Raw genomic sequence first — 24250 nt, 5'->3', positions numbered from 1 at the left:
ACCAATATTGGTAGTCGTAAAATTATACTTTCTCGCAGACTCAATTTCCAGCTTAAAGCCAACGTGAGGCTGGGCTTGTGCAAGGCTCATAGACTCCTAGAAAACCTGCTCCCAATCCCTAGCATCTCCTGGCATTTTTTCTTCTTCACCTCTTTGGTGTCACAGTCAATCTGCTTGACTTACCTGAGAAAACAAGCAGTGACAAAACTAAGGAGAAAGAGCAGTTAACCTTGGCCTGCCTCGTTTCTTTTTCTAGGAGGTCAAGTTCTTCAAGATATCGATGGGGGGAAAAAACACAAAAACCACTGTCCCCCATTTCAAAATCATCTTTATATACATCTTGTTTGGTTCATTTTTAACACACTGCATCAGTGTTCCTTTCTGGAATTGCTTCACTGGTCTGTGAAAAAGAGGAAGCTCAGAAGGAAGGGATGGTAGCAGGCTGCGGTTTTGTCTGCCTGTCATTTTCTACCTATGAGAAATCCTCAAATGCCATGGCAACGCTATGGGGAAAACCCATAACAAGACTGCTGAGCATATGCAAGCTTTGCAGGTTTCAGTACCTTTGAGACTTTATATCAACCCCTGTGCTCCTCTTATGCCAATTTGCATGATTACAGCCCCAAGCATTTGTCAATTGGTGGCTGCGATTTCTGTGCTGGTGAATCAAAAGGTAGCCTAGCAACTGATTTGTTCTTCAGTTCAGATGAAACTACTCAAACATGCTGTGGCTTTGGGTAAGTACTCAAAAAAGATTGCATGGCCTGGATCACTGATAATTAGGGAGGGTGTCATATCAAAAACCACGTAAGCTTGGCTCAATCCTTCAGACTCTGCACATTTGGACCTGTGTGTGGGATAAACACACAGAGAAAGGGTGAATTATTACCACTCTGTTGGCTCTGTCTCATGAATCTGCTACAAGATCTGGTGAAGCAGGTACCTCTGTGTGTGTCACACCATACACATAGTATATGTCCCATATAACTGAGACTGCTGGGTGACTGGTGATCCTGACTGCATGGAGTACCTATGCACAGATCTTTATGAGTGAAGCAGATGTTGCATAACTTTGAAGATGTGGTGCTGAAAACTCAAATACTGTATCAAGGTTGAGCACATGGCAGGGACATAGTCCTATTCTTCCCCTTGAGATTATCCAACACACAGAAATAATTTAACTCTCAATAGAGCTTAGCATGAGAAAGGGAAAGGAAGTGGGATGTTTACATTTTAGCTTAGTCCAGATTTAGTGTAGAGACAGATGAGAATGCAGATTCACAGTTAGAAGTGGAGCTGCCTTAAGAAGTAAGAGATACCTGATTACTCTGTATGATTGCTTCACGCATTTGCAAGCTGCAAATTAGCTTTGCAAGTTGAAAATTAGCTCATAAAATGAAATGTGGTGATTGGTAATCAGGAGATAAACAGTGGGATTTGATTGCACATGCATTGTGCATTTGTTATTTATTTATTTAAAATATTTTACCCTGCCTTTCTCCTTAAAAGGACCCAATTTCTACAGTTGTAGACGTACAAGTGTAAAGACTGCATCTCTGGGCAATAATGTTTTGCCATTTTCTAACCACAAAGCTGCCATCCTGACCATATCTCAACTGCATCAAAAGAAAATAAGCATGATTGCTTTAGGCCCACCTGAAAAGGAATGGAATGGCACCCCACTTCACTTTTGAACATTTGATACAGTGAAATGTGATTGCTGATCTCTATATAGAAGGATCAGGAAGAAGTAAGATCCTGGGAAAGATTCATGTATGGAAATTAATACTTAGAAAGGAAGTGGAGCGTACAGAAATAAGCCACAAGGCTTTTTTTTTGGGGAACATATTGTGGAAGTGGCCAGTGTTGGATCTTCTCCAGTTCTTTGGCCCAACAATGGAAAACATCCACCAAGTTTGTCTAGAGAGTGTAAGAGTGCATACTTTCCCAATACAATGGCCATTTGTATAACATTTCAAAAAGAGAGAGAACAAATGCTTTACCTAAAAAAGAGTCCAAAGAAAACAAATATTATAGTAATTAGAAATACAGCTCAGCACGTAGTATAAGACTATGGCCTGCTGTTGATGGGCAGTTTCAGACTTCTGGTGGTCTCCTTTCTTGTGGTTCTTTATTTTGAAATGGCAGAAAACACATTCAAATACAGGGATGTCCTCTGGAAAGTAGAACACACACATATCCTCTTTCCTACCAAATCATGTCACCATCCAATTTCCTGCTGGTTTATGGGTTTCTCACAAGCATGAATGTATAATTAGTTTATATCTTGCCAATTAATTGGAGAGGACTTATCCCTGAACAATGGCTTTGCCATTGGGAACACATTCAAGGCATTCATTGTGGAAGTGGCCAGCTATATTACACACTGGTCTTCTAAGCATCCTATATAGCACTTCCCTTTCACTCTCAGAAATAGAGCTGAAGAGGGTCTCTCAGCCTACAATTGCTTGCTCAGCTCTGAAGGGCTTTCACATGGAAAACTGAGCAATCTTTGCTGCTGCTTCACAAGGTACCACCTAACCCCTGGGTTCAAATCACAAGAACAAAAGATTCTAAATAAACATTAGGAAGAGCTTTTCTGGTGACAAGAGCTGTTTGACAGTGGAATGGTTTGTCTCTGTAAGTGATGGTTTGTCTCTTTCATTGGAGGCGAGATGGGATGGCCATCCGAAAGTAGTGCTTTTAGGTGTGGGTTCCAGCATTGCCTGAGAATGAGTTAGATTCAATTACCCTTGGATTCCTTCCTTCTCTACAGCTCTATGATCTATGAAATGTTCAGAAGCTGATGTATATAGAGCCCCCTACACACTTATAATGGAATTACAAGTGTGTAGGGGGTTCTATATACATCAGCTTCTGAATTTAACTTTCTATTAAGAGTTAAATTATCTCTGTGCTCTGAATAACCTCAAGGGGAAGGGGAAGAATAATGGCATGCACAGGGTCCCAATATAATTAGCATGAAATGCTGGGGGAATCCTAGCCTCTTTCTCTAAACATTCATAGGAGATCAGAAAGAGACTGTAAAGTTTGTGTAAAAGAAAACAACATGGAAGATGTACACATATCACCACATGTGATCTGTGCATTTGATTATACTGAATGTACATTAGCAATGGTGGAAACTGCTGAAATAAATGTTCAGGGCAGTGAAGATGATGGTCAAGGCTGGTGAAGGACAGTGTACAGATTGCAAAGGAAACTGGCTGAATCCTCCACTTTCCAAGCACCAGAACACATGTGTAAAGAGTGGACATCTTCATACAACCCATCTCCACCACAAAATATCTGCACAAAATAGGCCTCATATACAGGCTTGCCCTTTAATGTTTTTCTTACGGGTGTTAGATGATTCTGGTAGTTGTAGTTTTAAAAGGGTTAGGGTTAGCTCTGTGTGTGAACATTCATCAAATGATTAGTTTGTTCAGAAAACAAGAAGTGCAGGGCTATTTTCAAATCATGCCTTTGGCCTAGGAGCCCGTTTCCCTATGTTTCGTTTATGCAGGAGCTGCTTGTGATTGCTCTGTGATGTGAAAAACTCTACACATTCTCAGAGACATTTGTGGGGGTACAGAAGTCTGGTTTCATTCTGAAAAAGCAACAGACCTCTAGTGATGAGCTGACAGCTTTTGAAACAGAGATCAGACAAAGTTATGGGGGACTTATTTGTTGGTAGCTATCAGCCTTCTTGGCTAAGAAAGCCCAGCCCACCCCCATTATTAAGGACAAAGTACCAGAACTGAAAACAGGTATAAAAACAGACAGAACAAGAAAAATGTTCTGGAAAATGAATACAGGGTCTTCATTTACACTTGTTCCTTTTCACACATTCCCATGAAGCCAAGATGTTTCCATTTGAGCCAGATTCCACTTTCATACTGAATATTAACTTAAAACCTCATATGTGTAAACATGAGGCAGAGGAGATCACCAATATCATGTTTTATACTTCTATGTAGACATAAAGAATTAAATACAATGTCAATGTCATCTCCTGGAAGCTACTCATTATTTTGGTGGATATGAAAAGTCAGATGAAAAATTCTACACATTTTTTGAATTGAGCATTTAGACTAGGAAGTCATAAAAGAGATGAACAGAAGAGCCAAAAACTAAAATTCAGCAATGTCACTCTAGACTAGTTTTTATTTCCATAGTAACCTTTCTTGAAGCAATCTACCTTTGCTTTAGAAATTGCTTTGTATAATTAGATAGGTTAGCATGGCCATGTTCCGGCAATAATTTTAAGGATGTTTTCAAAGAAAATAACATCTCTGGACAATAAGAGATTAAATACTTACAGCCTGTCATTTCATAATAATTCATTTATACCAGAAAATAGGACCAGTTCCTTTTTAAAACACAGGAACTAGTTTTTCAATGGTGCCTTTAACCTGTTGTAGACAAAAATCCCATCAAACAGAAGACAAATGGAAACTCCTCTTCCTACTTGCATTTTACACAGCAAACATAAATGGCTGCCTTTAAAGAAGAAAGAAGAGGGAACTCCTTTTAAAAACCAACGTGACATGAGAACAAGTCTCATATGACAATTTAATATTAAATGCAAGATACCCTGGATTTCCCCCCTACAATATGAAGCATTCTGTGCTATGTCCATGAAAATACAATCTCAACAGGAGCATAAATACGAATTCACTTTATCATTAACAGCAAGCTGCTTACCTTTGGGTTGATCAAACACTGATGAAGTGCTAAAATCCATTGCTAAATGTCTACTGCATTTTCCTTAGCCTTCACAAATCACCAGAGCAATTGCCTGTATATCATACTAGGAAGCAACCCCAGTAACATTTGCTGATACCAGTCCTCTTGTCTGAATTAAATTTGCTCTACAGCTGCCTGTTAGCATAAAAGCAAATCAGCTGCCTGCCATGGAACAGGAACCGCATCTTCCATTTGTAAAAAGCCTACTTAAAAACCATCCTTTCCAAAGTGACTAATGTATCACCGTATTACGGGGATAAATAAACCATCTTCAGTCCTGTGTCTGAGGAGGGCACTGCTTATAGTGCAGCGTCAGCGATGGGAATGCTGCACTTGTATGAAAAAATCTCCAGCGATGAATGAAAATCCACAACACCAGACAGAGCATGTGCAAAGATTCCAAAGCTATTTGGATACTGATGTGCTCACGGCACAGATGAAACAGCATCTGCTGTGGTGAAAAGAGAGAAGAGTATCTCCTCTTTGAAAATTTCAAGGGTGCACTCTGCAGCCCATTGCCTCTATAAAATAGGCTATAGCCAGCTGATAACATAGGTTATTTATCACTTCAGTTATTTTGTATGGGGTTGGCAGTTCAATATTACACATGCCACCATGAAGCAGCACCCTCTGTGTTCAGTGGGGCTTACTCCCTTCGGCAGGGGAAGGAAAAATATATCCAAGTTCTAGGATTACAGTGGTCCTTAGGGAGGTATGCATGAGTTGGTAATGTTGGTGGCATGTAGTATGGCAGTATGTGGGACTGGGAAACACACACACACACACACACACACACACACACACACACACACACACACACACACACACACACACACACACACACACACACACACACACACAAAGATGGATTGCTGGGGAGATTCAACTTTAGCTCACACTGATATTGCCTGCATCGAGATTATGAGGGGGAATCAGATTTTACCATCAGGGGAACATCAAGATCTCAGGATGAGGGCAGGCTTTAATCTGTTTGCCCCCTGTGACTGTGAAGATTACCAATCCTATATTCCTAGTACAGTAATTTCTTCATTTGGACTGAGGTGAGGAAGAATCTTGCCCTTCAGCTCAGGCAGCAAAATGCCTAAGGCTGGTCCTGATTGCAGAGTAAAGATTTCACGTTCCAGGATACTGTGCCTGATATCCCTGGATGATATCAAGAGGCATCTAATATTTGGTCCCCACTTCTCTGGCAGATGTATTTGGCTACTCATCACCAGAGACTCATCACCTTTCAGTTTTGGTCTGGTCCAGAAAGCTGTACTCCTGTAGTAAAATCACAACTTGAGTAGACCCATTGAATCAGTGGGGCTTTGGTGAGTCAACGTCTCCAGAAGTTCAGTTGATTAAATGGACCTACTCTAGTTGCAACCAACTGCTGGATTTCAGCCAGTGTTTCAACGTTATATATTAGACCACTGGTTCTTAACCTTGGGTTACTCAGGAGTTTTGGACTGCAACTCCCAGAAGCCTTCACCACCAACTGTGCTGGCTGGGGTTTCTGGGAGTTGCAGTTCAAAAACATCTGAGTAACAAAGGTTAAGAACCACTGTATTAGACTATTGTACCCTCCTTTAAAAATTATTGTTTTGAAAGAGCTATGGTTGTCTGGATTCCACTGACCAAGGTTCCCCCCTCCAATTAGCACATTCAGCACAGTGGGAGTGGGGAAGCTGTGGTTCTTCACATGCTGTTAGTCTGCAACTTCTGTCAGCCCCAGCCAAGAAAACCAATGATTCAAAATGATGGGAGTTTGAGTCCAGCACTTCTTGGAGCACCATGTGATCTCTGTCTCTAAAGCACAAACCAATTGGCATGTAATTTCCCTTTCTAGTGGTGTTATAGTGGGAGATCTGTGAGTTCAGCCTGAATGCTTTGAAGTCGGCTTGCATAATTACCCCCAAACAAGAGAAACATGGTGCACTGAAAGCCCAACAATGTATGCAAACAAAACCCGTGCTAACTTATTAGACACAATATACTACAAGAATTTACTTAAATACACTTAGAACCTACTCATGCATGTTATAAAAATAACCATATGAACTTTTATAATATGCAAACCACATTAATTGAGATATGTGCAGCCATAGAGAATTCTCAAGGAAACTTCAAGCATAACAAGATATGGATGAATTAAGCACATCTATGAATATATTTCGCATTTCTCATGAATCATCTTCTAGGCTTTCCAGTGGATATGTATTTATCAATATAGGAATTGTATACATTCTAAACATATATTATCTCTGAGAAATTTCCCTGGCATCCCTGTGGCTGTATATATTTCATTTAATGTGGTTTGCATATTATAAACATCCATACTGTATACATGATTGTTATTTTATAACATGGATGAGTAGATTATAAGAGTACAGTACATGCATAAATTCTTGTAGGTCATTAACACGAGTTTTGTTTATATTGTTATGCTTGAATTTGACTGAGACCGAGACCCACAGTTTGTACTAGTGACTCAGGGTCTTTACTACTCTCTTCCGTTCCGTTCCGTTCCGTTCCCTTCCGTTCCCTTCCCTTCCCTTCCCTTCCCTTCCCTTCCCTTCCCTTCCCTTCCCGTCCCGTCCCGTCCCTTCCCTTCTCCTTTAAACTGAGTGCATACAATTGGCATGCTTCTCCATCTCTTCCTGTTGACCTAGAAGAACAGGAAGAGGTAGAGGAAAAAATAAATCAATACAAACTGCTCAGCAGTTTGAGGAGGAAGAAATTGTGGAGCGTCCTTATTCCTGCCAGTACTGCCAGCTGTGTGCCATAAAGAGCAAACAAGGCAGGGAAATAGCTCCAGGGAAGTAGTTCATCAGAAAAAGCGAAAGCGAGGCAGTCAGCGCTGGCCAAAGAAATGGTGGCTGAAAAATTCTGAGAATCATTGTCCAGAAACCTAACCCAAGCCAAGCCTTTCTCAAACTCACAGACACAGAAAATCACAACTCACTTTGTACTGTATGTACAAAAATCAATGGGATCAATAACTGTATTTGTGTTTAAGACTAATAAGTAGATTGTGTCTTCCACTGCATCTAATGGTACCAGACTAGTTCAGTGGGTGAACAGCAGGCTGTGAGGCCGAACTGTCTCTATCAGACTGGGACTGAGGAGACCTGGGTTTAAATTCCCGCTTGCATGTGAAACAAAAAACTCTTGGAGATGGGGGAGGGGAGTTCCACCCCATTTCTCCTACTTCATCATGAAGCATCATGGGACTGACATCCATTCACTTTCAAATCTCCATTTAAAACGTCTCTGAAAAATGCTTCTCCTCAGGAAATCTTTGCTCTCATTAACAAATAGGTAAAAACCAAAACCAACCTACTGTCCAGCAAGGCTCAATTTGCTAAGTTGTAGCTAAGCAAAAGCTAAGTGAATGCTTCGAGTTTGGACAGTGTGATTGAAGACTATCTTTCAGATCTACTTTGATTTGGAATCCTGCATTAAGTAGGGGGTTGAACTGGACAGCCTTATAGGCCCTTCCGTTATTCTATGAAGAAATGATTTCAGCCATAAGTGCTGTAGTGTTGAATTTTATCTCCTGGAGCAATTTTTTTTTTTGAAATAACATGCCTTCAGGAGGACAAAAACTACAAATACTAACTGAGGCAAGGGGAAATTTAAATGGAAAGAATGAATAATACTGTTAACATCAATGCTCTGTCTGCATGAACCTTGGCCTAGTCACATTCTATCAGTCCAACTTATCTTGTAGGTTATTGTGCGAATGAAGTGGAGGAGGAAGAGGAGAAGCACCATGTTCATTGTCTTGAGTTCACTGGTGGAAAGGAGGGATATAAATGTGACAAACAAATTAATAAAGATAGCAGGATAATTTAGCAAGTGGCAGGCAGGCTGTACAACATACACTTCATTCTTCCAACACTGTACCTTCCTGTTATCTTTCAGTATTTGCTATCTGAGGCGACTGCCTCACATTGCTTAACGACAGAGCTGGAACAAGTAACAATGTTCTCTGTGTCCATCCAGTGCGAAAAGCAGAGACAGCATGGCAGCAGAATATAGTTGCTCCGCATGCATTGTCCTTAAACCTTGAATCATATAATGGAGGCAATTGCTATTAGGCCTTTATGTACCTAATGATGGTTTATAGAGTGAAGACATAAGATTTGAATTGTGGAAGATTGTGCTGTACCTGCAGTGTGCTTCAGTGAAATAGAAGAAGTAAGACATGTGGAGATACTGTTTTTAAAGCGTGCTGCTTTAATTTCCTAATCCAACATATTTCTTTAATAAAACAAATTCTTGCTTTCCTAAAATAAGAGATTGGGAAATTATTTGTTTCCAAAGGAGGAAGAATCCTCTGATAACCATTCCAATATTATGAGATGGAATTCATACATAGACTTAGCTACTGTTTGCTCTGCTAACACACCTGAAGGTGGAATGCTACCCTGGAGGACTTAAACTGTGGTATGACAACAGCAAAACCTCACCACTGCTCCCCATCTGGACCTGAGATAGCTGCCTCACTCTGCATAAGGCAGGAGTGGGCAATTTGTGAGTCTTCAGGTGTTTTTGACGACAATTCCCTTTGGCCGTAGCCAGTACAGACTTTGGAAAGTTCCCCATCTCTTTTCCAGTGTTTCATAAGACTGTAACAAGAGCTATGCTGGATCAATCCAAAGGCTTATCTCACCAAAAGGCCTGTTCACACAGTGGCCAACAAGGTACTCATGGGAAGTCCCTGTGCCCAAAATGAGTGTTGTGATACCCCACCACACTCACATTGCCCAGCAACTAGTATTCAGCAACACATTGCCCCTTATACTTGCAGAAATACATTGTTCTTATGATGAGTAGCCACTTGCCGGGCTTGCTGGCTTCTGATCTGCTATACACACAGGATCAGATTCTTCTTAGCATTTCACTTCTTAATTTTTCAGTATTAAGAAATGATGAAAAGATGAATCTTTGCTGTTAAACTTCCAGAATTTTGCAATGTTGGAAAGTATTGAAATATAGCTCTACATGGATCTCCTTGGTTACTATAAGCCCTTTCATAGACAATTGTTGAATAAGCAAATATTTTTGGAAGCACATTGGGTATGAAAAGAACTAGAGTTACATGATCTGGTAAACCATTGGAAATTATTTTTGCTTTTTCCCCCAGGACTGTCTGTAATAGTGAGATGGCAGGGCAGAACCACATTGTGGAGCTCAGCAATTCAGGACCAAACTACTTCAGTGCTGACTCCAGATGTGGCTCAAAAATACTGTGCACTCTGATATGCACCATCATTTAAAAAAAAGATATTCTCTTGGTTCAGATTGCTCAAAGCTAGCCATTCCTTTCCAATGTGCCATTCTGAACACAACCAGTCTCATCTGATTTTTTGGAAGCTAAGCAGGGTTATGCCTACTTAGTATTTGGATGGGTTGATACTAGGAATCTAGACAGAGGAAAGAAAGAATCTTGACAGGAACCCAAAGAACTGCTGGACTAGATTGGCCAATGGTCTGACTCAATGCAAGGCAAACTCTTATGCTACTATGTTCTTAGAACAAGTTTGGGCTTGGGTGGCCATGTGTTCTATTTTACAAAGGACTTTTTGAAACTGACTTAAATGTAAAGGCTTTAAAAGTAAAGCACGATAAGAGGGAGAGGAAGGAACCTGGAGTTGTTTATCAGTAGTCAGCACTTGGAGAACAGATGAAATTTTGCCTCCCTTTCAAAAGTTCACCTATGTATATATACATTTTATGCAAACCTGCATCCTTTGTCTCTTTCTCTCTCTCGATGATGCATGCATGGAAACTATCTGGAACCACACACTGAGCATTCCTTTATTTGCAGAACCATGACATTAAGTAGATCCCAAATTTCTAGACCTATGCAACCTTGGGAGTAAGTTGGAACAGTTACTTGGAGGAACTGTACCTTGGTGATAGAAACTAGACAGGTTAAGGGATTAAGAAGATATTTACTATGGAAAACTTTGCCCACAATTTGCTAATTGCTTCCACAAATGTCAGGGCCTTTGGACCACCAAATGATCACATCAACATTAATTGTCAACTCTAAACATCAAAATATAATGAGATCCCATGGAGGCCTTAATCTTCAATACCAGCTACATAACACCATGTCTATCCAGCTGTACAGTTCTAAGAGGATGATTACTTTTCTTGGTTTTCAAATTGCGCTGGTTAGCCTTGATTACAAATCTGGCAATGTGTGTCCTTCAGGTTCCAAAGTTCTAAACCATCCATAACCAGAACTTGGGAAGTTAGCTTTAAGAAGAATGAATATAATTACATATCCAGGCAATCCACAGCGGAGCAGTGGTAAGATGATACTCTGGGTGGTTACTCATTCTTCTGCAAAATAGCTGTTCAATCTCTGAGTGCAATATTCTGGAATTCCAAGAGATGGCAGGGTTTGATTGGCATACATCTTCAGTCCTTCCTAACAATAACTAAAAACACTGATTAATGTTGCTGTTACATAAAATCAGTTGGAGAAATTAAGAGAATCTGTCATTACTCCATCAGATGTTTTGCTATATATTTCAGCATATCAGCGAACAATACACACATGACAAGTAAAACAGGATTGGCTAGCTGGAGGATTCTAGGAGATAAGAAACATATCCGAAGAGTACCGCGCTAGAGAAGACTGGCCTAGGGGCTCTTCACAAGATGCAGTGATGCATTTGGAAAGTCTTGGGACATGAACTGAAGTGTCAGAAACTGCTCTGCCTCTTTGGATGTACAGGTAGGGAGACATATCTCAGGGTGAGTGGTGGTGATGGTTGAAAAAAAAATCAGAGGTTCAGGGTAGATGTTATTTCTCCTGGACTCTTGGACGTTCTCTTGCATGACACAACAATGTGTGCACAATACAGTCAGTTTTGCACCTCTTCAAGTGTCAGCTCTCAGGTATGATGCAGGAGCAGTTTTCAGCAAGTGGTATGTGTAGCACCAGTGAGATGGAGAAGTAATCAAGGTTTTAAGGCTGACTATGAGAATTGCTTTTAAATTGTTATTATAGTACCTTTTCAAAAAACAAATATTTATGTGTTGGTGTTAGTTATTTTCTAGAAAACATGTTTTCTGTTGTCCATCATTTTGGGAGCCCCCCATGGGCAGAAAGGCAATCAATAAATGGTTTTAATAAATAAAACACAATAGAGATACAGATGGGCTGCCAAACTAGCCCATGCCTGAATGTGAACACAGATTGATGCCTGACCTAACCTGCACCCTTTTGATGATGCAAGCTGATCCTTGCCCGGATCTACAATATGAAAAGATTTGTATGTTTTTGATTCTTCGTTTAAAAAACAAAACAAAAAGCAAAAACATTCCTGCAAAAGGGGCAGCTCGAAAGCACCAGAGCACAGATTGACTATTTGCAGGCAACATGGAAAGGTTTTGTCCAGCAGCATCTGCCAAAGTCAACATTTTTTATTTTTATTTTCCTTCTGTTTTCCCAGTCATCAGGAGAAACTCCCAAAGCTAAGCAACAGGGAAGGGAAGTAATAAGAGACTTTGAAAGGGCAATGGGTACAGTGCTCTTTGATTCTTTCTTAGAAGGGCCACACATGGAACTGTTCTTCTCTACACTATTTCCAACCTTTCTACTCCCTGCTGCCTGTCCGTGGATGGGAAATCAGTGGCACTGTATCTACAAATCTTTGATTATCTACTCAGGGATCTTCAATGCTGCTAACTGAACATCTTCTTTAGTTTTCCTTTCTCTTTCCCCACTTCTAATTGTGAACTTAGCTGCCTGGATAGCTCAGTGTTCAGATATCTGGTTGCGGAGCCAGAGATTGGGAGTTTGATTTCCAACTGTGCCTCCTGTGAGTACAGCCAGCCTGTATGGCAGCGGTCCCCAACCTTGGGCCTCCAGATGTTCTTGGACTTCAACTCCCAGAAATCCTGGCCAGCAGAGGTGATAGTAAAGGCTTCTGGGAGTTGTAGTTCAAGAACATCTGGAGGCCCAAGGTTGGAGACCACTGCTGTATGGCCTTGAACAAGCTGCATAGTCCCAGGATACTCCTAAAAGAAGGGAAGGGTAAACCACTTGTGAATACTCTTCATCTGGAAAACTCTGTAAAAGCGTAACCATAAGCCAGGACAGCTCACAGTACATGCATAATTGTGAACCATGAACTCGAGATTTAACAGAAGGATCCATTGGTGTGCCACTTCATCATATAATTGCCTCTGAAACACACAGGTACTGCTGATTTGTTTCATATTTCCACATTAATCTGAAGACAATATGGATCCCTAACAAATGATAGGTAGGATGCAGGGTTTCTATAACAGTTACTAGAGGCTGAAGGAAATTGCTTTTTGGGCAACAAGAAGTCCTGGGCAGATGGGGAATTCTGGGAATTATAGTAAAAAAAAAACATTTCCAAGCTTTGACAATTATTGAGAAGTCATTGTCCCTCAGTCTCCATGTCCTCCTGTAAATGCGACACACCGTCCCTTGCTAGCCCTACCTGCCACAGATAATCTTTCTGTGACCTTTGGCACACTTATTTACACTTGGTTTTCTCTTAATTCCTCATTTCTCCTGCCCACCAGCAGGCGTCACTGACACACCGCTTCCTACTTATTCCAGTTAAGGTTAGGAAATCTGGCAAGGATTGCTCGTTCTCCATCTTTAGCAATAAAAATACAATGATAATGAATTACATACATTTTTATATATAATTATTTCTGAACCCATATTTAACAAGAAATTCTCTACCTTTTATCTGATGCACTAGCAGCATTTCCTTCTCTAAAAAAGAATAACTGGTTATCAAGATTGTCCCATTATATACCGTTGTGAGCATATAAAGAAGCTTGACAAGTCTCCTGTTTTGAACCCCACAAGGAAGGATGTTATATAAATATAATTAAAAACAATATCCCTCTAAAATGGTGAGTTAGCAAGCAACCACCTTAACAAAAGATGATCAGCCAATATATCTGCCAATGGCTTATTGATGAGTTACTCTGCTTTTATGTCATTTGAAAGTTGTCAGTAACCAGTTGGAGCACACAACCTCAAACACTAAAGGCTACTCTGCAGGTGAACATGCTAGCCTGGTATAATACAGTTCAGCCCATGCAAGACATGTAGAAGTAGCACTCAATGAAAGCTGTAGAAACATTACTGGATGCCTGAAGCCAACACTTAATGATAGAATCAATTACTGAGGAGGTGTTGCACCCAGTGGTATACAAAGGGGAGGGAGCAGCTAATAGTAAAAGACTCAAAACATGTACATCAAAAGCATCTACCTCTTTGGAAGTTTCTACAGAGATAGCGATGTTTAGGGTAGGGGCCATGCAAATCATCTCAATTTAATCTCCCAGTAGATATTGGTTTACTCCAAATGTTAGCTTCTAAAAGAATTTCTCTCACTTAATTATCCATAGGAGATTGGAAGTCAATAGTTTTCATTTGTGTGAAAGTCTTGTGGAAGAAATTGGATTTCTTTGATCAGTATAGCCAAGCAAGACAGGAAGATTTGAGGTGATGGTGGAAGAAACTTTAAATTATGTCCATGATTTGAGGGATAGCTTCTAATCTATAGTGTCCTATGAAAGATTTTCATTTGAAAGTGGTCTCCAAATTTCTGGTCTTCTCTTGGAGGTACATGGCTTTTTCTTCCTTTTGGGATGAGGATATTATGCTTTATTTAAGATATTTTTACCCCGTCTTTCTCCTTGAAAAAGGATCCTAGGCAGCTTACATCATTAAAAGACAATGTTTAAAGTTATACAAATACTAAAAAAAAATCAAATAAATACCACATTAAAAACGGCAATCAAAAACACATTCAAAGCAGTAAGACATAGCAATCCATTAAAAACCCCATTGAGGGAAAGCTTGTCTAAAGAGGAAAGTCTTCACCACCTTGCAGAAGGACAGCAAAGATGGAGCCAGCCTAGCCTCCCATGAGAGGGAGCTCCAAAGTCTGGGAGCAGCAACAGAGAAGTCTCTCTCCTGTGTCCCCACCAAACACACCTGTGAAAGTGGCAGGACCAAGAGAAAGGTATCTCCTGATGATCTTAACACCTGAGCAGGCTTCCAAAGGGAGATACAGTCCTTGAGATAACTTGGAATAGAACCAGCATTTTTAATTGTGGCTGTATCATGGGGGGTTGTATTTCATATGAAAAAAAAAAGCCAAATTGGGGAAGGTGATATCATAGTGACAAAAAGAGAACTTCTGGAAGAACCAATAACAAAAGTGCCACTAGGGGTCAATGGTGACAGTCCTTCTGCCATTCGCTGGAAAACCCAGGGTTCTTTTCAAAACTATTGATTTACTCAACCAATCAATGTTAAATCAATAAATTAAATGTTTTTTTTTTTGTTTTAAACACAATCAGGATGAATTAACCTCTTAATTTCTAACATTTAGCCTTAACAAATTAATTTTCAAGTGCAATATCCCAGGCTGTGATCCTAATATTGTTAGCTACCTTGACAACTTTTTGGCCAAAAGATGGAGGTATAAAACAAAAGAACTGAAAAGAAATAACCCAAGAACATTCTGTGTACTTTTGATATTTTGTTTTATTGCTGTTTTATGGTTGCTATTTTTATGTCATTATTGCAACTGCTTATTTATCAAATCGAATGGCATTATAGAAACACATTGAACAACAGCACAGAAAACCTTAAACCTTAATGTCAGACTTTTTCCTTTCTTTTTCATTTCATCTTGGCTTCAAACTTCCCATCAGATTTTCCCTTCCCTCAGTAAATTCCCAAGGGGATTGTTTTGACTGGAATTCAGCCGGCCCAGATGGCACAGTAATACCCCACACCTGCTGCAGATCCTTTAGGACTTCTTATCTCTCAAGTAGCTTTATACATGTCCTGTAGCAGTTTGTTTAGTGAAGGAGTGGGAGAGGAGAAAAATCCCTCTACAGCTTTCTGCCTGTGTTCACCTTGCAAGGAATGTTTGGAAGCTATAAAGCTGTTGCAGCTCTACTGGCGCTCCTGGCTTGCATTACAGAAATGTGGATGGATGAAGCTGGGGGAGTTAGTCTCACTCAGCTTTGTCCACCTGGTTGCTTTGTGCTGTAGCAGGCCAGGTCTGGGGGTGGAGTTGAAACAGTCTATTGAAATTCAATCACCCCTACTGGGTGCCCTGTCCCACAGTGTGTGTGGTTTGAGTGCATGAACTGAGTGTCTGGGACAGAATAGAGATTCTGTTGGTGTGCCACCCATCCTGCTGCACAGCAGAACTGGTGTCAGATGTGGTGTTGCAGTTGTCTGGCTTGTTGTGCTAGGGGACTTCAACATCTGCGGGGAGGCCAGTTATCAGGAGCAGCTCAGGACTATCTGGGCAGGTGATCCTGTTGAGGCCTTGGCTAATCTCTAGAATGGGGAAATGGCCGGGAATATTGATGCAATTGCTCCTAAGTGTTCCCTCCCACAAAGTTTACTAAGGACCCAGAGCTGATGAAACAAAATGGAGGCTATAGTGATGATGGTAGAAAACTTGGAGTAGAACTGATGAAACACAGACTGGAGCTCATTGGAAAGCCTGCTCCATGGCAGTGGTGGCAGCAACAAAGCTATTCTTCTCTGCCACCATTGCATCTGGTCAGAGTTGTCCAGTGAAGCTCTTTTGGGTGGTCTAGGGCCTGTGGCAGAGATAGCCACCAGAAAAGGATGCTGACCACTCAATGGCCCACTGTGAAGATACTGCATGGCACTTTGTAAAGATAGTCATTTGGATCTGCTCCAATTTAGATGCTGTAGTTCAGTGGTCCCCAACCTTGGGCCTCCACCTGTTCTTGTACTACAACTGCCAGAAGCCTTCACCACCACCTCTACTGGCCAAGATTTCTGGGAGTTGAAGTCCAAGAACATCTGGAGGCCCAAAGTTGGGGGACCACTGCTGTAGTTGATGCATGTCCTGTTGAGGTAACTTTAGCCCCTGCTTGTCCCATTATAATAGATACATTTCAGTTGGTGCAGCCTGAGGATGTGGACAAGATCTTTGGGGGGAGAAAGCCACCACATGTGCTGGATCCTGCCCTTCCTGGCTTATGAAAGCAGCCAGAGGGGGACTGGCCAAGTGGGTAGGAGGAGTGTTGAACACCTTCTTGCAGCAGGGTAGGATCCCAGCATGCTTAAATGAGTCAGTAGTAAAAACGAGGCTGAAAAAGCCCTGCTTGGATCCCACGATATTGTATAATTACCAGCCAGTCTCTAATGGTCTATACCTGGGCAAGATGCTAGAGTGGGTCATAGCTTCTCAGCTCCAGGGAAACATATTATCTAGATCCATTTCAGTCTGGCTCCAGACCTGCTTATGGAATGGAAGTTGCTTTGGTTGCCTTGGCGAATGACCTATGCAGGGAGCTGGACAAGGGGAGTGTGTCCCTGTTGGTTCTGATGGACCTCTCAGTGGCTCTCGATACCATCAACCATGATATCTTTCTGGGATACTTTTCGGGAATGGGCCTTGTTCTGGGAGGTATTGTTTAACAGTGATTCCAATCCTTCCTGGAAGCCAAAATCAGAAGGGGGGGGGAATACTGTTTGACTTTCTGGCCCCTGGTATGTGGTGTCCCTCTGTTCTGATTTCTGTCTTTAAATCACGTTCCTAAATTGATTTTAATTCTTCTGTTTCAGTCTCATTTTTCTCCTGATCCAAAATTAGGTTATAAATTCTACTTCCTTCCTCAAAGCATCCTTCTGCATGTCTTTATGTGATGACAGAAATTGTTCATACTTAGTACATTCTCTCCATTTGCCATTAGTCTTCAACCATTCAAGTGTAGTACTCGTGTCTGTTCTTATCAGTTTAATGACTATGCTATCAGTTTAAATCACCTCTAAGACTCTAACTGGCTTTCTACAAAGTGAAAGATCTCTGTTTGTCGTGGCATGTTGTTCTCTTCTGCTACACAGTAAAAGTATAGAAATTCACAGAGGAGAATAGCTACAAGTTCCCATGGGTCCTCCCCTTTCTCATTAACTGACACTTAAAATTTTAGTAACTCACTCTAAGATATTTGTAAGAGAAAAAATAAAAAAAGGTTTCTTTACTTTCAATTACTTGAAATTACATATTTGTGTATACTGTTTTCTTTACTGCACACATATTAGCAACCCCCTAAACAGATAAACAGCAACTAGGGATAGAACACTCAGAAGACAGGCAGGGCTCTTCTTGAATTTCAAAAGCTGGAAGGAATGATTGGTGAATGATGGATGATGAGACAGTCACCCAGGACCAGAAAGGATTGACTTTTTTTTTCATATTATTTGTAAGCTGTCTTTCTCCTCGTGAGTGGACACAAGGCACCTCACAATGTAAAACACTAAAACAACAACAACAACAAAGCAGTTAAACTAAAATATGAATTAAAAATCCATTATGTAATTAAAAATATTTAAAACTTTAAAAGCAAACTTGGAACTTCAGGTGTACTATATGGCTTGAGTTGGTTTGATCATGGGAGTGGCTTGGGTTAGGAGAAGAGAATAATAATAGAATCATAGAATTATGGAGTTGGAAGGGGTCTATAAGGCCATCAAGTCCAACCCCCTGCTCAATCCAGGAATCCAAATCAAAGCCAATATGACAGATGATTGTCCGATTTTCTCTTGAATGCCTCCAGTGTTGGAGCGGCCACCACTTCTCAAGGTAATTGTTTCAATTGTTGTATTGCTTTAAAAGTTAAGACGTGTTTCATTATATTCAGCCTAAATCTAGCTTCCTCTGGGGAGTAAAAGATAAAAAAGTTCCCTGACCCCTGCGAGTCTAGCTTGAGCCCATTATTACGGTATGTGTCCTGCACTCTGGAATGATTGAGAACAAATTCTGCCCCTCCTCTGTATGACTACCTTTCAAGTATCTGAAAAACGGTATCATATCTCCCCTCAGGTGTCTCTTCTCAAGGCTAAACATTCCCAGTACTTTCAGTCTTTCTTCATAGTGCTTGGTTTCCAGCCCCCTGATCATCCTTGTTGCCCTCCTCTGAACTTGTTCCAATTTGTCAGTGTCCTTCTTGAAGTGCGGTGTCCAGGACAGGACACAATTTTAGATGAGGCCTAACTAGTGCTGAATAGAGGGGAACTAGTTACCTCATGGGTGGAGAAGAAGTGGAAGTAATCAACCCTACCCTGGTGGATAAGGATCCTGTACCATGAATCCTGCCTTCAGCTGTGAGTCACTTAACCTAGGGCTGCACAGCTTGTGTTTTAAAGGTGTCATTGTAAGAAGCCTACCTGGATGTACATTTGTCTGTGTATAATAAAACAGACAACCACAACACAAGCATATATCCACCCCTACAAACATCCATGCACATTGTGGCTGCTTGCAAAAATGTGGGATAATACTGATATATATTTAGGAAACAAATTGTATTGTCAACAAAAACAAACATTTTTTTTTTAAAAAAAGACAAAGCATTGTGGTCACTTAAAGACTAAATGCTATATTTTAATGTAAGCTTTCATGGAGACGTCCACTTCTTCGGACATGACAGTGGGACTGTATGGCAATTATTTATACAGTTATATACGATCCCTGTTTGTTTTCTGGGCACAAGTATTTGATGATGAGCCATTTCACATCTGGCAACAAACACACCATGAACTACTTGAGCCCAGGGAAGAATCAATTTCTTTGTTTTGGGGGCCATATGTAACTATATAAATAATTGCAATGCAGTCCCAGCTAGCCCAGACTAACATGGCTGCCTCTTCTAAAACTACAACTATGGAAAGACTGTGTTGTGTTGGTTATTGCTGCTGCATTATTATTGCATCTCTTTGAAGAAAGTATTCTAAACGAAATTCAAATAGTACAGAAAAGCAAATGCTGAAAACAGCCCACCAGCCCACCAAGAAAACATCCAAACAACTCATCCAAATTAAAACACATGCGAAAAAGGATGAGTCTTGCAATCTTTCCTAAGATAACATCACCATCTCTGACTTGCCTGGCTCAAGCTGAAGCTTATTTTCCTTCCTGCATTTCAGAACTTGGAAAAGTTGCTCTTTTTTAAAAACTATGGTTGTCTTGCTGACCTGAGGCCTATATACGTATATATAAAAAGTTCCAAAGTGCTGTATATACTGCATTACATTTGCACTATATAAAGTTGTGGGTGAGATGTACTTGACATCAACCAAAACATAATAAGCCCCAAAGGAACAGACTGTCTGCAGTTCATTTGGATGATTCCTATCCATGTTGGCAAAGAGCATTGCCAGTGCTGACCAATCTGAATCAAGTTTACATTCCTAACCATTTTAAAAAAGGAAGAAAGAGGGGGCACAAAGAGGTTAGCAGAGCACAATATGCTTTGCGGGCATCTGTTACATTTTCAGCGTGTATTGTCTGAGACCCACTTAGCCAGCCAATCCCAGCATCTAAAGGCTTGAGACAGCGTACAAGATTTCCGATCAATAAATGTAGAGATCATTAGCAGGGCATTTGGCAGGATTGCTGTCTCAGAAAATAGGCACAGCACAGATTTTTAAAATAAAAATATCTGCCATATTTAACCTTCATGCACCAGTGCTAGGGCATTTTAATCTCCCAGAGCCAAACTGGTTGCAGAATTTATAATGTTTGTTTATTTTATTTTATTCATATGCTGCCTTTCCCCCTTGAGAGTATCCAAGGTGGCTCACAACAATTAAATCATACAATAATAACAGCTTAGACTGCCATGCAAAACTATATATCAAAACACATTAAACATTTGTCAGATTTAAACACAATATTGAAAACATTTTTTAAAAAAAAAATAAAGCTTCAAAAAGTCTTTGTGCATGCTTGTGTTGTTGTAATTGGGAGTGTTATTTTCTGGCTGTAGATGTGATTATCTTCTGAACACACAAATGTCCCTTTGAACATAAGCTGTTTTTATATCCCATAATGTACCAACGGTCCACAGGAGCACACCTTGATGACGGGTCAAAACGACATTTATGATAGGAAGGAGCACCCCAGACAAAATATTAAAACTTTTGAGTATTTCCTTGAATCAGAACCATATTGACTAAAGTGATTGTAGAAACGAGACTGTAGAAATTTTTCATTAAGTCTGGCTGCTATGCTCACTAAAGTATTCTGTAGCCTTTGCCCAAGTTCTTGCTATTACGTTAGGAAACAAATGAGTCTCACTGAATGCCTGTGAGTAATGGTGGGGAAGTTTTATATCCCGCTAACCTCTGGAATATTTTAAGAGGAGAGAAAGAAGTAGAAAAGAGAAGAAAGGGGGAATTTTTAAAAAGGCAAAAATAAGATCAGTGTATCTTGGAGTATTTACATAGCAAAATCCAGTCTGAATGTTGACTACGCCAGTGGCAGCAGTCAGGATGCTCTACATAATTCCCTCTTGTGCTCAAGCAAGAAAAAAAAAATCTCAAAATCTCACTCTTTTTTCAGCAGTAAACCAAACACAAAGTGATTGTCATGGATGTTTTTTGAGAAGTTGTCTAGGTATCTACATAGAGAAGTTTCTTAAAACCAATGCAATCATGTTTTAAACATTGGAACCCTTAGAAGTGAATGAATGCATAAGAGGGTAATTCTTAAAAGTTAAGAGTCAAAGTTAATGTTATGCACAAAGAGTGCTTGACTATCATGCATCTAATTGAATAAGTTCAGGAATACAGCATGGGAGGCAAGTGTCAATCCCACTTGCTTGCAACAGAACTCTGAGAAAAATTAACCTTCTCAACCAGACTTCCTCCCCCTCCACAAGAAGGGAGCTACCGTTGGTATCTTGAGAGTCCTTTTAGAAGTAATTTCAGGTGTATCCTTTTTTTGTGTGCAGTTCACCAACAGTTAAAATTGTCTCTTAAAATGGGTGAGAGTGTGAATGGTTGCTGTGCTTTTTGGCATCCTTTCAGGAAGAAAAAAAATGACAATAAATTATAATATACACCCTTTTCAGAGTTCAAAGAGCTTGGCCAGTACCTAGGAGTTCTCTTCCAGCTCAGGATCTTTCCGCTTCAGATTAAAGCACTTAATACAACTCCCTGTTTATTTAAAAATAGATTAATGGGAGCTCTTGTGTTTTCTTTTTCAGAGGCAGACTCCTTTATATTTTTTTTCTGCCCTTGTATGAATCACTAAAAGCACCAGTCTTGCTGTCCAAGCTGCAAGATTAAAGATTTAAAAAAATCATTCTGTTTTTGACAAAAGCCAGCTGCCATATTGTAACTAAAGGTCCATTTGATGTAGTTGATGTATGTAGCCAAGCTGATAACGATATAGAGGACATGATGCATTAAAGAAAGAAAAGAGTTCTGAGCTTACTTGCTTTTCTGTGAAAAATGCCCTGTATGTTGTTGTGATAGTAACAAGGCAAGCCTACCTCCTCCAAATTAGAGACAGTTTACAGGATATGCTATGGAATGCTTCTGTTTTCATTTAGGATTGCTAAATCCCAGGTATTGGACCTGGGACTCTGGATTTGGGGTACAACCTGGCCTTTGTCCTGTAGCAGCATCCACTGGAAGCAAGGCTCTTCTTAACTGTGGATTCAGTGGAGTCTTTGAGGAGGAGGAGCTGAAAGGGCCACACCACCAGCAGCAACATATAAGGTCCAGAGAGTGGACATTTTCCTTCATCATCTATCCTGGCAGCCCCAGAGGCTCCATAAGTCAAGGGACTGACTCAAGGGTTTTTACTACTCGAGGCAGAGGAGACCATGGCTCAGGAACTACCATGAGCTATGGAATATCATTTTATAGCAAATGAGAGCAAAAGTGGGTGCTTTCTGAATATTAATACTGTAACCCAATCCATGTATGTGTAGAATGAAGTTTCATTGATTTCAACAGGTAAAGGTGAATTGGATTCAGTCTAAAATGATTTGGACATTGGCACTTAGGGGTATACTCACTTTTGTTGCCAGCGGTTTAGACATTAATGGCTGTGTGGTGTGTTATTTTGAGGGGACAGCACATTTACACTGATTTACAAGCTGTATACTCACTGCTTTACATTGTAGCCAAGTGTCATTTCTTCAGTGTTGTCACATGAAAAGATATACTAAAATATTTATGAAATGTGAGGGGGTGTACTCACTTCTGTGATATACTGTAAGTTTGCAAAACCAAATTTTGGCAGTGCATTATTTCACTGCACACTTTCTTGACAGCACAATTATAATATACAGCGCCCAATCTGGTGCTGTGAATGCCCAAATACAAAAGGCATAAGCAACGTAAATGAGGAATAACTTCACTTTCCCCTATTTGGTCTTCATTCAAAACCATCTGAAGTTAGTGGGAAAAAGACTGCTTGATTGCAATGGTCTTTTGATCAGTCTGCACAGTATCAGCATATTCCCCTGTATGGGGCTCCCCATGCTTTCTTTCCCCATATGTGTATGAAATAAAGACAAAGAAAATAAATCTTACAGCAGCAGATTTCAAAGTTGCCGTGTAGGATTATTGATCATTCTGCAACTGGGCACAGATATTGCTCAAAAAACTAATGAAATTATTGGTTTTACATATTTCTGTGCACAACGTATATCATGCAGATAGCAGAGGATATAGTGTGTGTGCATTTCTGATTCATCATAGATATGAACAGTGGAATGATTATGGTGTTGGGATAAACTTTTGAAGTAGGAATGGAAGTCTTGCTCTGGATTCAAATAGTGTCTTTGGAAGATTTCTATTGGCACTATAGCTCCAATGTAACTTGATGGGTTTTCTGCCTGCCTTTTGCCTTTTGCTTTACAAAGACAGGTTTGTGTTATTTGCATTTTAAATAAACATCACATGTGCTTTCGCTTTCAGGGTAAAACTGTACAATACAGCCTGTACATCATTAGAAGGAGAAAGTATGTTAGTGGTGTCCTGATGCAAATAAAGTCTGCAGATCTCTCCAGATATCAGGTCTGAGCAATCAGACTTGGAAACAAAGCCCATATTTACCACACACTGACCAATCGCAAAGCAAATTTGCAAGTTATGGGAGCTCAGAAAAAGTCCTGCAATCTGCTGAGTTTCAGCAGTTAGAAGTCCCCACTTCTAATAATGTGCTAACTTTATTTTCTAGTTTAACTCTTGAGATATAGAACTACAGTGGTGCCTCACATTACGATGTTAATTTGTTCCAGTGAAATCGATGTAGAACGAAAACATTGTAAAGCGAAATTAAAAAGCCCATAGAAACGCATTAAAACCCGATTAATGCGTTCCTACGGGCTTGAAACTCACCGTCCAGTGAAGATCCTCCATAGTGTGGCCATTTTCGCTGCCCGTGCAGCAAGGAATCTGTCCCAGAAAACAGCGGGGAGCCATTTTTTTACCCGGTGGCCATTTTGAAACCGCCGATCAGCTGGCCGAAAATCGTCGTTTTGTGAGAATCGGTTCCTGAAGCAGGGAACTGATCATCGCAAAGCAAAATTCTCCCATAGGAAACATCTTTTTGCAATCGCAACTTTGTTGTAATGCGATTTTGTCGTAAAACAGAGCGCTCGTCTTGCGAGGCAC

General features: G+C 40.3%; 1 protein-coding gene across 4 annotated transcripts in view; it reads right to left on the bottom strand.

Annotated features, from left to right (window-relative positions):
• Positions 1-24250, bottom strand: part of ANKRD55 (ankyrin repeat domain 55) — a 313717-nt gene that overhangs the window by 39808 nt on the left and 249659 nt on the right. Inside the window, exon 1 of one of the 4 annotated variants that reach the window (XM_020805543.3) lies at positions 4708-6177. The exons of the other annotated variants lie outside the window; for them this stretch is intronic. Coding sequence (XP_020661202.3) covers positions 4708-4747 — 40 coding nt within the window. The 5' untranslated portion in view covers positions 4748-6177. Of the gene's footprint in view, positions 1-4707; positions 6178-24250 lie in introns of those variants that run through there. 4 annotated transcript variants of the gene reach the window in all.

Source organism: Pogona vitticeps, chromosome 2, assembly GCF_051106095.1.
Source record: "Pogona vitticeps strain Pit_001003342236 chromosome 2, PviZW2.1, whole genome shotgun sequence".
Lineage (NCBI taxonomy): Eukaryota > Metazoa > Chordata > Lepidosauria > Squamata > Agamidae > Pogona > Pogona vitticeps.
This window is presented reverse-complemented; position numbering and strand designations above follow the sequence as displayed.